At 38.2% G+C, this 14565-nt stretch overlaps 2 protein-coding genes across 4 annotated transcripts in view; one reads left to right on the top strand and one right to left on the bottom strand.

The window, feature by feature from the left end:
* Positions 1–5703: 5703 nt before the first annotated feature.
* LOC121726161 (galactose mutarotase-like) lies at positions 5704–12676 on the top strand. Of its 3 annotated transcripts, XM_042113396.1 has the most exons (7): positions 5704–5728; positions 6248–6384; positions 7233–7451; positions 8218–8477; positions 8994–9150; positions 9402–9717; positions 12665–12676. In XM_042113396.1, the coding sequence occupies exons 2-6, from the start codon at positions 6256–6258 to the stop codon at positions 9714–9716; spliced, it is 1080 nt and encodes a 359-aa protein (XP_041969330.1). In that variant the 5' UTR covers positions 5704–5728; positions 6248–6255; the 3' UTR covers position 9717; positions 12665–12676. The 3 variants fall into 3 exon arrangements, with proteins under 3 accessions (XP_041969330.1, XP_041969328.1, XP_041969329.1); XM_042113394.1 differs by lacking the exon at positions 12665–12676 and having other exon boundaries at positions 9402–10215; XM_042113395.1 differs by lacking the exon at positions 12665–12676 and having other exon boundaries at positions 5705–5721; positions 9402–10215.
* LOC121726160 (tryptophan 2,3-dioxygenase) overlaps positions 12019–14565 on the bottom strand; it is a 31892-nt gene continuing 29345 nt past the window's right edge. The window contains exons 8-10 of the mRNA XM_042113393.1: positions 13775–13902; positions 13112–13205; positions 12019–12280 (exon numbers count right to left, since the gene is read on the bottom strand). Coding sequence (XP_041969327.1) covers positions 12088–12280; positions 13112–13205; positions 13775–13902 — 415 coding nt within the window. The 3' untranslated portion in view covers positions 12019–12087. The remainder of the gene's footprint in view (positions 12281–13111; positions 13206–13774; positions 13903–14565) is intronic.

Raw genomic sequence — 14565 nt, forward strand, 5'->3', positions numbered from 1 at the left:
AGTTGTCGTATGTAGTGATTTCAATAGATTTTTATTTTGTCGAGTGAATTCCTAGGGGACCATTTTAAAGTCTGCTACTTATTTTATTAAACTCTTTATAGACGGCGGGTGAAAATTTGTCATTGTCGTCAGAAATTGAAGACTTCCGTCCTTATTAGGGCACCGTTTGTAGTGTGATCTATTTTTATAAAATACTCGTAATATATACTTACTACAGTTTGAGAACTGTTGCCTTACATTCCAAATTGTAAGTTTTAATATCGCAGCTATTAAATTTAAGCATATAATTAAAATAAATTAAAATAAATCAGCCGTCCAACAAAAATTTTATGTATGCAGTAAGTAATTGTTATCAGTTATCACGCAAAAATAATAATTATTGCAGTTTAATCAATAAGAATTATTATATTTAGAGAATATTGTGAATCTAATTTTTTTATGGGCACAAAAATCATAACCCTCCTTTTTGCTTCGCCGTAGTCAGGTAAAATACTTCAGTAAATTAGTTTACTATTTGGTAGTCCATTTTTATGGTCGTGTAATGAGCACTTAGAAGTTAATTTTGATCCTTTATTATCTCCACTTATTTAGAATTCTGAGAACGCTCTATCTTGTTGATATAAGATATAAGATCATTTTCATAATTGATGCGTATTATTGATAAGAATAATAAATCCCACCAAAAACATTTCTTGTAAAATGTTACCGAGACGACCACATAAGGTTTACCCTGTGAAAAAGATATGAGATCTCATGTAGAGCCAAGCTTCTGAATCTACACGGCGTAACTCTACTGAGGCTTAGTTGAAGTAGAAAAGAACTTAAACAAATTCTAAATACCAGTAAAAAATATATATGATTTCGCCGTTTCGCTACCATCGCGGAGGTGATGCGAATATTTAGTTTCTGACCTGAAGTTAGTAACGAAACATCCGAGCCATACATATTTACTGATGTACAGTAGAATTTGTTTAAGTTAGGGTCAGTAGAGTTAGGCCGTGTAGATTCAGAAGCTTGGCTCTACTCATGTAGAGCCAAGCTTCTGAATCTACACGGCCATCTCATATATTTTTCACAGGGTAAACCTTATGTGGTCGTCTCGGCAACACTTTACAAGAAATGTTTTTTATACTAAACCTAGATTACATACCAAATTTCAGCTTGCTAGCACTTCAGGAAGTAGCCAAACATTTTATAATCATCAGTGTGTCAGTGATTGGTGTATTTTAGATATCAATAAAATCTAAAGTCTAAGAGCTATTCAATTGAGACTTTGTATATTTAATTAGTCTATTATTGACATCATATCCTGAGAATATGAACTATCTGGTACATGGGAAACCAACTCATGAGGGTTCAAAAAACGACGAAACACTTTAAAAAAAAAGGTAGGTAGTTGGCAGATGCGCTTCGCTTGGCTCGTCTCGGCAGGTGCACTACCGTGCACTCAGATAATAGAATAGTCAACCAAAAGGGTCGAATTCTATACTAGTGTTATAATTTTCTACTAGGTATACTAGTGTTAAAATATTTCTATGTAAAAATAAGAAAATTATATTAATAATAATGTTGTGATAGAATATTGTAAACAAGAAAATGTCAAAGTTTAAACAAAATCAACTACGTATTTGCCTTATTAAAAATTTAGCATAAGTCTATAATGCTATTTTATAGCTGTAGTTAATATTACGATTTACGTTCTCAAATTAAAATCTATCACGGTCTAGAAGTGATCTCTATTGTAATCTGATAAAGTTAGGGCCTGTTTCACCGCTTCCTGATAAGGCTATCCACCACTTAATTTGATAGATGGAGTATGGAAAATCTGTCAAATAACCCTATCGGGCACCTTATCAGGACGCGGTGAAACAGGCCATTAGTGTTGTAACTTAAACTGTCGAATTTATGAAATAAGCAAATGCAATTATAGAATACTCATAAGTCATAACAATACACAATATTATTCAAAGATTCATACGTAAACCTTAATTCTTTCTGAAATAAAGACTAGATTTACATGTGGAGATACGATACGTTTTTAGGAATAGACAAAAACTTCGTATTTCATTAAAAATCATTTGACATTTCATTTAAAGTGGTTTATTTTTCATTTTAATTTAATTCAAAACATTTAATAATGATTTCTTATGAAATGCGAAGTTTTTTTTTTCACTCCTGAAATCTTTTCAAACCTGACTCGCGGTCATTACCTAAGCGACGATATTTAAAAACAAAGTGCCTTTACGAACAATAATAGTGAATTGCAAGATACTCTTACGTAGGTAGCTAAAATAGTTATGTTAAGTAAACAATACTGTATATTTGTGAATAAAATGTTATCTCATTTTTCTAAAAATTGTTTATGTATTTTATTATATTTAAACCTTATAGTGAGGGAGCCCTAGAACATTTTTTTTTTATTACTAACAAGCAAATTTTTTGTGAGTAGCTTCATTTTGATAAGACAAACAACTTTTTTATCTGCGAAAAATCTTGAAAGTGGTAGCTAACAGAGATAGAAAGGAGTTCATATTTTGATTTAATGGTCCGAAAATATGGTTTGATTTATTTGTAGGACAATGTTACTTTTAAATTATACAACTATTAACCTACCAATATGCAAAAAAATCTGCTGGATAGGGTTCCGTTTTAGAATTCTGTAATCACCAAAACTTGATACAGTACCCTAAAACGGAACTCTAACCAGCTGATTTTTAGTATATTGGTAGGTTAATAGTTATATAATTTAAGAGTAACATTGTCCTAAAAATAGAACAATCCATATTTTAGGACCATCAAACCAAAGTATGAACTCCTTTCTGTCTCTGTTAGCTACCACCCCCAAGATTTTTCGCAGATAAAAAAGTTGTTTGTCTTATAAAGATGAAGCTACTCACAAAAAATTAGCTTCTTAGTTATAAAAAAAACATGTTCTAGGGCTCCCTGACTACTATAATACTTGAAGCCATATTGTGTCTGTTTAAAGATTGTGTTGTGTATACTATATTCTACTAGCTATTGATTTAATACCTGCTGCCCTAGCATGGCGTTGCCCAAACGCTTATTTGAAAGGAAGAAATGGAAGTTTCTTTCCATGTCTAAATATCTTTTTTCCGAGCATGGCGCTACCCATCGACACGGGTTTCAAAGTGGACAAACACAAACTCTTTCCATAGCAACGGTAATCCTACCACAGATTCTAATACTTGGACTTGGCTGGTTTACACGTATTAAGTTGATAAGTAGTCAACTAAATTTTAACTTAATTTTCCAATTCCAAAAATGTCCAATGTCCATACGTATTTAAGTAGGTACTGGGTAAGCAGTAAGCTCTTTAGTTAACTCAAGATGGACGATAAACAACGTACCTCTTACATTCCACAAGCATTCTTTCTTTAAATTGTATCTATAAGTATTCCGGAGTTCTCTTAGTATCTTTAGAACCATAGCATACCTTGGTGCAAAATCTTACTTTTAAGTAACATATACCTGGAATACTTCATATGAAACCGAAATCACCATATATTTCCATTTGAATATCGAGGATTTCCCTCGATTACTCATGGATCCCATCATCAAGTCGCCTCTTTTTTGAACATGGGACCAAATTGGAGTGAAACCTAATACAACAAAACAAACATTTTTAAAATCGGTTCACAAAAGGCGGAGTATTCGTTGAACATACAAAAAAAAAAAGGATATCCACAGCCGAATATATAACCTCCTCCTTTTTGGAGGTCGGTTAATAACCAATAAGCGTAATGGTACTGGCGACGTGTTATCTAGGGGGTCGGTGCCGACAGCTGTAATCGCGGTTTGGTCGTCACTCCGCAGCAACAATAAACTTATTAGTTATTATCTTATCACGCGATGCTCACCGCAATAACAAACATTATTTTGTTTATTACAACTTCATATTAATATGTAACTTTGCTATTCAGTAAAAAATTCATTAATTCTTTTTGCTATACTTAACCCAAATTGTTTTTATGAAATGTTTTAACAAAGATTAAATTTTTTCCTGCAAAACCTAATCGACGGAGAGCTGGCGACCAAATCAGTCATGTAGCTTCAGCTGTATTAAAACTCCGTTAGCTACTTCCCTAAACAACCCTTCCTGAAAATCTGCGTGCTGGCAGGCCGTGGGCGGTGGGTGTGGGAGTAGTGGGGTGGGGAAAAAAATATAGGTTCAGCTCTATTGAAACTCCGTTAGCTACTTCCCTGAACAACCCTTCCTTATAATCTGCGTGCTGGCAGGCCGTGGCCGGTGGGTGTGGGAGTAGTGGGGTGGGGAAAAAAAGAAAAAATAAAGGTTCAGCTCTATTGAAACTCCGTTAGCTACTTCCCTGAACAACCCTTTCTGATAATCTGCGTGCTGGCAGGCCGTGGCCGGTGGGTGTGGGAGTAGTGGAGTGGGAAAAAAAAGAAAAAAATGTAGGTTCAGCTCTATTGAAACTCCGTTAGCTACTTCCCTGAACAACCCTTCCTGATAATCTGCGTGCTGGCAGGCCGTGGCCGGTGGGTGTGGGAGTAGTGGGGTGGGGAAAAAAAGAAAAAAATTTAGGTTCAGCTCTATTGAAACTCCGTTAGCTACTTCCCTGAACAACCCTTCCTGATAATCTGCGTGCTGGCAGGCCGTGGCCGGTGGGTGTAGGAGTAGTGGGGTGGGGAAAAAAAGAAAAAAATGTAGGTTCAGCTCTATTGAAACTCCGTTAGCTACTTCCCTGAACAACCCTTCCTGATAATCTGCGTGCTGGCAGGCCGTGGGCGGTGGGTGTGGGAGTAGTGGGGTGGGGAAAAAAAAGAAAAGAAATGTAGGTTCAGCTCTATTGAAACTCCGTTAGCTACTTCCCTGAACAACCCTTTCTGATAATCTGCGTGCTGGCAGGCCGTGGCCGGTGGGTGTGCGAGTAGTGGCGTGGGGAAAAAATGTAGGTTCAGCTCTATTGAAACTCCGTTAGCTACTTCCCTGAACAACCCTTCCTGATAATCTGCGTGCTGGCAGGCCGTGGCCGGTGGGTGTGGGAGTAGTGGGGTGGGGAAAAAAAGAAAAAAATTTAGGTTCAGCTCTATTGAAACTCCGTTAGCTACTTCCCTGAACAACCCTTCCTGATAATCTGCGTGCTGGCAGGCCGTGGCCGGTGGGTGTAGGAGTAGTGGGGTGGGGAAAAAAAGAAAAAAATGTAGGTTCAGCTCTATTGAAACTCCGTTAGCTACTTCCCTGAACAACCCTTCCTGATAATCTGCGTGCTGGCAGGCCGTGGGCGGTGGGTGTGGGAGTAGTGGGGTGGGGAAAAAAAAGAAAAGAAATGTAGGTTCAGCTCTATTGAAACTCCGTTAGCTACTTCCCTGAACAACCCTTTCTGATAATCTGCGTGCTGGCAGGCCGTGGCCGGTGGGTGTGCGAGTAGTGGCGTGGGGAAAAAATGTAGGTTCAGCTCTATTGAAACTCCGTTAGCTACTTCCCTGAACAACCCTTGCTGATAATCTGCGGGTTAATTATAGGTACGAACTGGGAACTAAAATTGTCTCCTAAGTTTACGAATAGGTACTTACAGAAATGGTAAGCTGATAAAAACCTTATATAGTTAACAATAAAGCACACATTGCTGAAAATAAAAAAAAATATTGTTAGAAGTTAGCGGCGAGTCGCGCTATATATTTATAAGTGGCGATAACAGACTTTAGTTAACTTCAGTGCAGAGAGCGCGCCGGTTGTTTGTAACTTGTAAGTAAATATTTCTATATATAGTAGATATCGTAAATGTTTATTACAATAATCGAAATTGACTTGTCAAAATACTTGAAAATATTTTTTAAAATACGTCACTCGACAAGTGCTTATATAAACTGATAAAATGTATGTAGGTATCAACAGAAATAATATTTGTTCTTTATTGTGTTCAACAGCGTAAGCATAAGTGCTTATGTTTACAACCTGAGTGCCATTCAAAAATTGACAATAATTGTGTAGATTCCACAAAAGTGCGATTTAAATTGCTGATTGTTAACTTCTACTTGTAAAATACTGTCTATGAGTTATGAGTGATAAGAGTCGTAAGTCATAAGTTATGACTTACGACTCTTATCTTGATTATTAAAATTGACTTACTTTGGTAATTTTCATGGCACTAATAACTTACTTATTCACTTAACAAACTAGGTGAACTTGGTAAACTTGTAACAAATTGCAAGAGATTAATCTTTCATTAATTTACTGTCAATTCAATTTATATTATAATTTCAGGCAACAAGATGGTGTCACTTACCGAGGAGACAATTGGGTCGTGCAAGGACCAGTCTGTGAAGAAGTACACCTGGCACACTCCATCAGGGTTCTCCGTCTCTGTCATATCGTATGGCGCCATCATACAAGCCATCAGGGTGAGTATCAAGTATAAATAATCTCACTACATCTAAAAGAAGCTAAATTACTTACTAGTCAGCATTTGGTTTCTCCTAGTCAAGTAATCAATTAGAATAATCGATAATAATTACTAGACCTATTGTAATTTGTAACCATGCATCGCAGTGTCGCTATGGTGTCGCGCCTCGTCTTGTCTGATTCCGTTTCGCTGTGTACCTACTGTATAATTATATCTTATATTAATCTTATATATTTAAACGAGCAATTCTTGTATAATATATATAATTGGAATCTCGGAATCGGCTCCAACGATTTTCATGAAATTTAGTAGGTAAGTTATACAGGGTGTAACAAAAATAAGTGATAATACTTTAGGGTGTGTACGTGTTCCTTGTAGAGAATTCACTGTGAAAGTAGCAGCGCTGAAAGACTAAAATTGTTTTTCACTTTTGTATGGGGGAAACTCATGACGCTCGGGCGCTTGTCCATACAAAAGTGAAAAAAATGTTCGTCTTTCAGCGCTGCTACTTTCACAGTGAACTCTCTACAAGGAACACGTACACACCCTAAAGTATTATCACTTATTTTTGTTACACACTGTATAGGGGGTTTCGGGGGCGATAAGTCGATCTAGCTAAGAATCATTTTTAGAAAATGTCATTTTATTCGTGTTTTATTGAATACCGAGCAAAGCTCGGTCAAATAGCTAGTAATTATTATACAGTACACAGTACTCGAGTATTTGTCTTTGTCAAGCGTCTCTTGTAATGAATCTGAAAAGAAACTTACACTGCTTCGTGTAAATATTTTGAATGAAATGATAAATATATGTACAGTCAATGACAGTTTTTATTGCTTTCCAAAGGTTCCAGACAAACACGGTGAGGTAGCGGACGTGGTCCTCGGCTTCGACAACCTCCAAGACTACGTCAACAAAAACGAGCCGCACTTCGGCTCCACCGTCGGCAGATGCGCCAACAGAATAGGCGGCGCGAGCTTCGAGATTGACGGCACCACCTACACCCTCGCCAAGAATATTAGCGGCAAAGATCATCTTCACGGCGGCATCATTGGCTTTGACAAGGTGAGAGCGAGACAGGTGATATTCTGTCTCTTTTTATTATAGTTATTTGTGTAGTCGGATAGGGTTACTCGACTTTTCGTCGCTTTTGAGGCACCACTTACGCCTGGTCAAGAATATCAGCGGGAAATATCATCTATTATATATTATTGGCTTTGACAAGGTGAGAGCGAAACAGATGATATTCCATATTATGTACGCCATACACGCTACGGTTTACCGGAGAGGCCGCCTGTGCAGATATGCCTGCGCAGGTACCTATCAGTCGAAAGAATTGATTATCGATTTTGTTCAGGTCACTGCGCAGGCCCGGAAAGCTGCACAGGTCTATTCCCACCACGGAGGTAAAACATAGATAGCGGGTACTGTTATAAAGACAGCTATTTAGAAAGAGTAGATAAACCTTTCTCATGGGCTATAACAGATGTTTGGTTTTCATAAGTTGATGTGCCAACAGAATAGGCCTTAATAAACGTAAAAAAACCGCAACAAAATCAATTCGTTTACCTTTGGTTTTACTTATAAACTGCGAAACCATATCTACTTAAATGTCATACTTGTAACTATTTCTAGAAACTAATATAATGCTATTGGATCTTTCGACACCATACATATGCCTTATCTCTGCCACTTTAGTATAATGTAACTCAGACCAAATAAAAAGTCAAGACGGATCGCTATGAACAACGCGAATAAAGCTTTTTTTTATGCATGGTGGACTTTTTATTTGGTCTGAGTAATGTAACGATAGTTTCGATATTGACTTCAGGTAAACTGGGAGTCATCAGTGAAAGACAACACGGTGGTGTTCAGCTACCTCTCTAAAGACGGCGAGGAGGGTTACCCCGGCAACCTGATAACCAACGTCATATACGAGGTTAAAGACGACACCCTGTATGTCAAATTCATGGCGACCACCACCAAGAGGACGGTGGTCAACCTCACCAACCACTCGTACTTCAACCTGGCCGGACACGCCGCGGGTGCCAGGGAGCTGTATGACCACGTGATCAGCATTAATGCTGATAGGTAACTCTACTTTGCTTATCATTTAAGGTGAACTGCAGTAAGCGACACTACGCTGCAGCGGAGCGACGCGTCACGTCACGGCCAAATATTTGTTGTACGAAATCGAATGCGGTATGATACAAGCCGCAGTGCGCGGCAGCTATGCTACGCGAAATAAAACGTCAGTCCTATGAAATGTGAGGTGTCGCGTCGCGTCGCTGCCGCGTGGTGTCGTTTAGTGCGGTCTGACATTTATTGTGATTCTCCCGAAAAAGTATATAATAAGAGAATTACTTATACGAGACTTCTAACGAGTTGAGCTATTTCACTATTATTAATAAAATTATATTTCAATATTATTCAATTTAAAAATGTAAAATATTGAAATACAGTGCTCCAAGGCTTTAAATTAATGTGGACGGGGCGCTGCTGGTAAAGGAGAACTGTGTATGATAGAAGCGTTAGTTCCTTTTCTCACCACGTTCATTTAAAGCCTTGTTGAACTGTATCAATGACCTTTTTATACGTTAATTACAGAATAACTGAGACGAGTGCGGCTTCGATCCCAACGGGTCGTTTCACCAACGTGGGCGGTACGCTGTACGACCTGCGTATACCGACGCGGCTCGGCGACCGCATGGACAAGGACCCTAAGCTGTACGATGACAACTTCTGCGTCACTAATTATGATAAGGTGGGTATTTTATGTTACTATGGGGCAAATAAAACAACAGAATATCTGATAGAAAGCGACTATTGTTACCAGTGAGGCTTAAAAAGGGGAAAACTAACGGTTGCGTTACTTATAAGACAGCAGATTTTCTTAATAAGTAATCTGGCATTTGGCTGGTTGAGTTTAATTTTGACCTGCTTTTTATCTAATTAAATATTTAGTATTTATCATTCTATTTCTCTATTTTACTTCACTGTAAGTTTAACTTTCAGGGGCTGAGGTTCGTATCGCGAGTCCACCACCCATACTCCGGTAGGTTCCTGGAATTATACAGCGACCAGCCCGGCGTCCAACTGTTCACATCCGACAACTTGCCCGGTCCGAACGACCCAGCACTCATCGGCAAAGACGGCGAGGGTTACAGAAGACACGGCGCCTTCTGCCTCGAGACACAGAACTTCCCAGATGCCGTGCATCATCAGAACTTCCCGTCCGCCATACTCAGCCCCGGGGAAGTATATACGCACACGGTGACGTACAAATTCGGCGTGCTCAAAGATCGAAGTCCCGAGGTGGTTATTTCCTAATGTATACATGTTTTTTTAATTATTTATTATTTGATATAACAAAACTTTGGTTTAAGCCTAGAAATCGCCAAACTTCTTCGTCATCGCCAAACGTTGCCAGACTTCGTCACGGTGTTTGTGCGCGTGCGACTAGTCGTATGCGAATTATAATTGCATAAATTGATCAAAAATGCTATGCCGCGGCAGTCCCCGAGTGTCATACGTATTTTTTATCTTGTTTTTTTTTCAGGATAATTGTAGGAATCCCAATCCCACTGACGGACACTCACACTTATGACAGTTGCTTGGGAAGTCAGAGTCTAATCCTTTAAGGGCAGTGGGAAGGAACTGTTAAAATTTTCCTGCAGTGGACGAGATTCCTACAGTTATCCTTGAAAAAGTAAGATTTAAAAAATCTTTATACTTTTTAATATTCGCTCATTTGGTACAACAACGCCGTAATTACACTTTTACAAATTTTACAGGAGACCCAATCAAAGATTCGTATCCAATGTATAGCGTTTTGAAGATGGTGGATAGCAAGTTTGTTTTATTTTGTAATATGGGGGAAACATTGTACACTTTCTTTCGTTGGTTAAATTTCTTAGGTACATATATTGTGCTTTAGTTAGATCCAAATCAATAAAAGCACTCAATGCTTCTGTATCAGATAAAATCTTCATTTGGTTTGACTCTTTCCACATAGTCGAGAAAACTTTTTTCTTTTCGCTCTCAGAGTTTCTTAGCTCTTCAACAAGATGAGCCTCTGCATACTCACCTAAGGCCCGCAGTCCTTGCAAAAATGCGTTACAAATGTGCTCAAACCCATATTCTTCTAGTAAAAGAGTGTTTTTCCTTTTCTTTGTTGATTCTGAGGAGTCTCCATAAGCAATGCACGGTCTTCCTCGTTTACCAGAAGTTGATGGCAGTGAATGTGCTTCAGACTCCGGAAACTGTACTGAATATCCTGACTCCAGCCAGCTTGTATTATTTCGAATAAATTCGTCCTTTTTCCGTGATGCTTGAGCCCAGCGCTTATTGAAAGAAGGCAGAATATTTCTTTGAATGTCACCAATTACAAAACACAAGATGTTTTCAGAAACATTTAATGTTTGCTGTAGAACTATGGACAACGATTCCAAGGTTCTGCCACGCTCGATATAGGGAATGATGAAATCGCCCTTAGTACAGTTGAAAGTTGACATTTTAATGGAAATAACCAATTTAAATAAGTGTCACTCAATATGAAATACAATTTGAAGATATTTGCTTCCCTTTATATACTGGTTTTTTAGATATGAAATACGTACTAATATGAATGTTATGCATATTTACTCATGCACGACGAGTGCAAAATAGATGATAAGCTATTGCTATCAAAATATTGTGGTTAATATAGTTTTTGTAAACTATGTCAGCAGTAACCGCAAAAGATACCGAATTATCTACTCCGACCGCTATCACATTTTTTCCCATAACTTCCAGGACCGCAAACTTCCGCAGCTGATTTTTTTAATTTTTCATTTATAAATAGTTAGGCTATCAAATAACACATAAAGCTGCGCGTCGGGAGCCGTCGGTAAATGTGAAAACCTTCGACGAAAAAAAAAGAAAAGTGAAAAATAGGGTATGTCAATTTTTAAGTACTTACTCAAAAATAAAAAGCATATTAAAAAAAGTTAATAGCTCATTATTAAGAACATAAAATATCATTTTTAAAAATGTATAAAACCGCATGCATGAGCTAAATACTTTTTTCACAATATTCATTTGAATTACGTGTATGCAAACATTTGAATGAGCCATCCGCTACTTCAACTTACTTCAACCTATGAAAAAAAAATATTTATGCAGTTTTAGAACAAAAAAATGTCTGATTAGGATTATTTGGTTATTAGAGTATCGAATGCAATAAATATTTCATTCAAATTGTGATATTTTTAAAATAATATATAAAATCCATTTATGATATGCTCTAGTTCTACCATTTTCCATAGTGGGGCGCCCCGCGCAACTGGCTGTCCGGACGTTGTAGCACCAGAAATGGTGCCATTTCGGTAAATTCCACAATGACATTCGCGTCCCCTCGCGAAAAATCGCAAGAAAAACATTACGGTCGATGTTTCTCCGGGTATAAATATATTTTTGGAACATAGTGACATAATTAACACATTTTTGAAAAAATAGGTAATTACGACGTTGTTGTACCAAATGAGCGAATATGTAATTGAACTTTATATTTTATCCAAGTACGAACAAATTTTAATCATGTGCCTAAATTATACAGTACAAAATATAAGTTATTTCAATAAAGTAATTTCAGTATTTATGTATTTTATTTCATAAAGCAAAATCTCTTAACTTGATAGTATAAAATAGATTTTTATAAAGGTCACGATTTCAGCGATAGTTTGTTGAGCGCGTCTTCTACTCCGTTCTGTTCTGTTCTCTCCCCGTTCTCGCTCACATCACCCCACATGATATTAAGGTCCTTTTTCATCCCTTCGTCCAGGGGGGGTATTAACGATCGGGGGAGAAGGAACGTTGACAGGTTAAATAGATCCAGGAACACCTTGTAACGGTCACTGAAAAAAAAAGTAAAAAGAATATTGTATATCGATAAGTAGGTAAAAAAGTAAAAAGAATATTGTATATCGATAAGTAGGTAAAAAAGTAAAAAGAATATTGTATATCGATAAGTAGGTAAAAAAGTAAAAAGAATATTGTATATCGATAATTTGTTTTACGGGCTGCTGATATAGAGTATAGACCGAGCAAAACTTAAGAACGCTCGGCGAAACCCAATGAGTTATTCTGCTCATGTGTGATAACTACTTTTAATTTAAAAAAATCTCGTGTCACTAGTGTTTGGGCGCGAACTTCTCCAAAACGACTCAACCGATTTTAATGAAATTTTGTATGTACATTTGTTAGGCCTGAGAATATGCGTAAACCTATATGTGACCTAGTTATAATATTATACTGTGATCCATGCGTCGGATGGGCATGTAAAAAGTCGGTCCTGCGCCTGATCTCTCGCCAGTCGTGTCGGTCGTCCGTCCCACTGGGTTAAAAGAGTAAACGAATAGAGAGTGCTCGTGTACTGCGCACACACTTTGGCTCTATAAAATTACTCCTGCGTAACGGACCTGGTTTCAATACATCCGGCCACCGTCACTGAAACGGGTGTGGGAGTTATTATTATTATTACAGTTAGTTTTCCGGGCTGTAGCTAGAGTCAGATTTGAGGTAGGGCAGCATTGGTTACAGCCTACAGGTAGAGCAGAAGTAAAAAAATATCATTATTGGTTGATTTTATAGAATTTTGATATTTTTAAGGTAGGGCATTGTGATTTTAAGGTAGGGCGTTGCCCTCCAATACCTCTAGCTACGGCCGTGATTTATTGTGTACTGACCTGAGCGTGGAGCGCAGGTACTGGTAGCCGGAGGAGCCGCCCGTGCCGAGCTGCTGCGACCCGATCATGCGCTGTACCATTATCACGTGGTTGTCTGAAACACGCGTCAAACGACCACTTGAGAAAGACGATCGTGACCAAAATACAACTAGCGCAAAATATTAAGATATACCTGAATACTGGCCAAAATGCAATAGTTTACAGATCAGTCGTTAACTTCGGTCTCCGGATGAAGATAAAATGCACACAACTAAATAACCGCCGCGCTCCGGGCAAAGATCATTTTCGCCGTCCTTTACATTTATTACAGAAAACCATACAAGTCATAAGCTATAGTTTTGTTGGGAGATAATAGGGGGAATATTTTTGGTAAAATACTTAAATATTTCCACGATCCAACTTGAAGTAAATGGTTGGAAGGTAATTCTCAATTTGGGTGGTGGGTGGCTAGGTTGGAAGATAGGATACAATAAGTAAATTTTGCCGCTCTGAGCAAATGTCCGGCTCGATAAGGCCCTGGGTCTACGTCAGTTACATAATATTATTCTCGTCTGTCATCGTGGCGGAACATATTATGTTCCCACCCAAACTACTGTTGGCGTTGCTTGGGCTGTTCTAAAGTTATCGAATTTTTTTCAAAGCCAATCATGATGGTAAACTCACATCGCCACTTGGTGATGAGGCTGTCCATGTCCATGAGCAGCGTGAGCAGCTGGTGCGGCTGTGAGAAGCGCGGCTCGTCGCGGTAGAACGTGATCATGATCGCGCCCTGCAGCGCCTTGTGAGATAGCCTGAAAACGGAACCATTATACATCATCATCATTTAGTGCCCTCTTCATAACGAAGTTCGGCGGTCAGCTGGTTGAATTTCTTCCGGTCTTGGGCTAATTTCTTTAATTGTGGGTAGGTACATCTGGTCCATTCCTTTATGTCATCTATCCATTTTCTTCTTAGTCTACCAGGTGGTCTCTTCCCCGGAAATCTACCCTCTATGATCAACCGTATAAATTCATATTGGGATCCTCTTTGTAGGTGACCGAAAAAAGCGACCTTTCTTTGGATGCAGATGTTCATTAGTTGGCGTTCACAGTACGCTCTTTTTAACACTTCTTTATTCCATACAAATTGTGACCAAGAGATTTTTAACATTTTACGTAGTGTCCACATTTCAAACGCCTGTATCCGTCGACAACAGTCTATCTTTGTTTAAAACCCACCCTTCACAGGCGTACAAACATTATACAACGTATTGCATTCATAGGGAGTTATAAGTGTCGAATTTCGACTAGGAGAGGCATATTTTTTATACAGGGTGTAACATAACAAAGTGATAATATTTAAGGGTGTGTATTTGTCCCTTATAATAGGCATGACGAGATTTTTTCTTGTTGGTAAGTGAAGGACCATTCAAAAATAGGAATATCGGTGAAAAAATGACTTTGATAGCTTAAAAA

Source organism: Aricia agestis, chromosome 4, assembly GCF_905147365.1.
Source record: "Aricia agestis chromosome 4, ilAriAges1.1, whole genome shotgun sequence".
In the NCBI taxonomy this organism is placed as follows: Eukaryota; Metazoa; Arthropoda; class Insecta; order Lepidoptera; family Lycaenidae; genus Aricia; species Aricia agestis.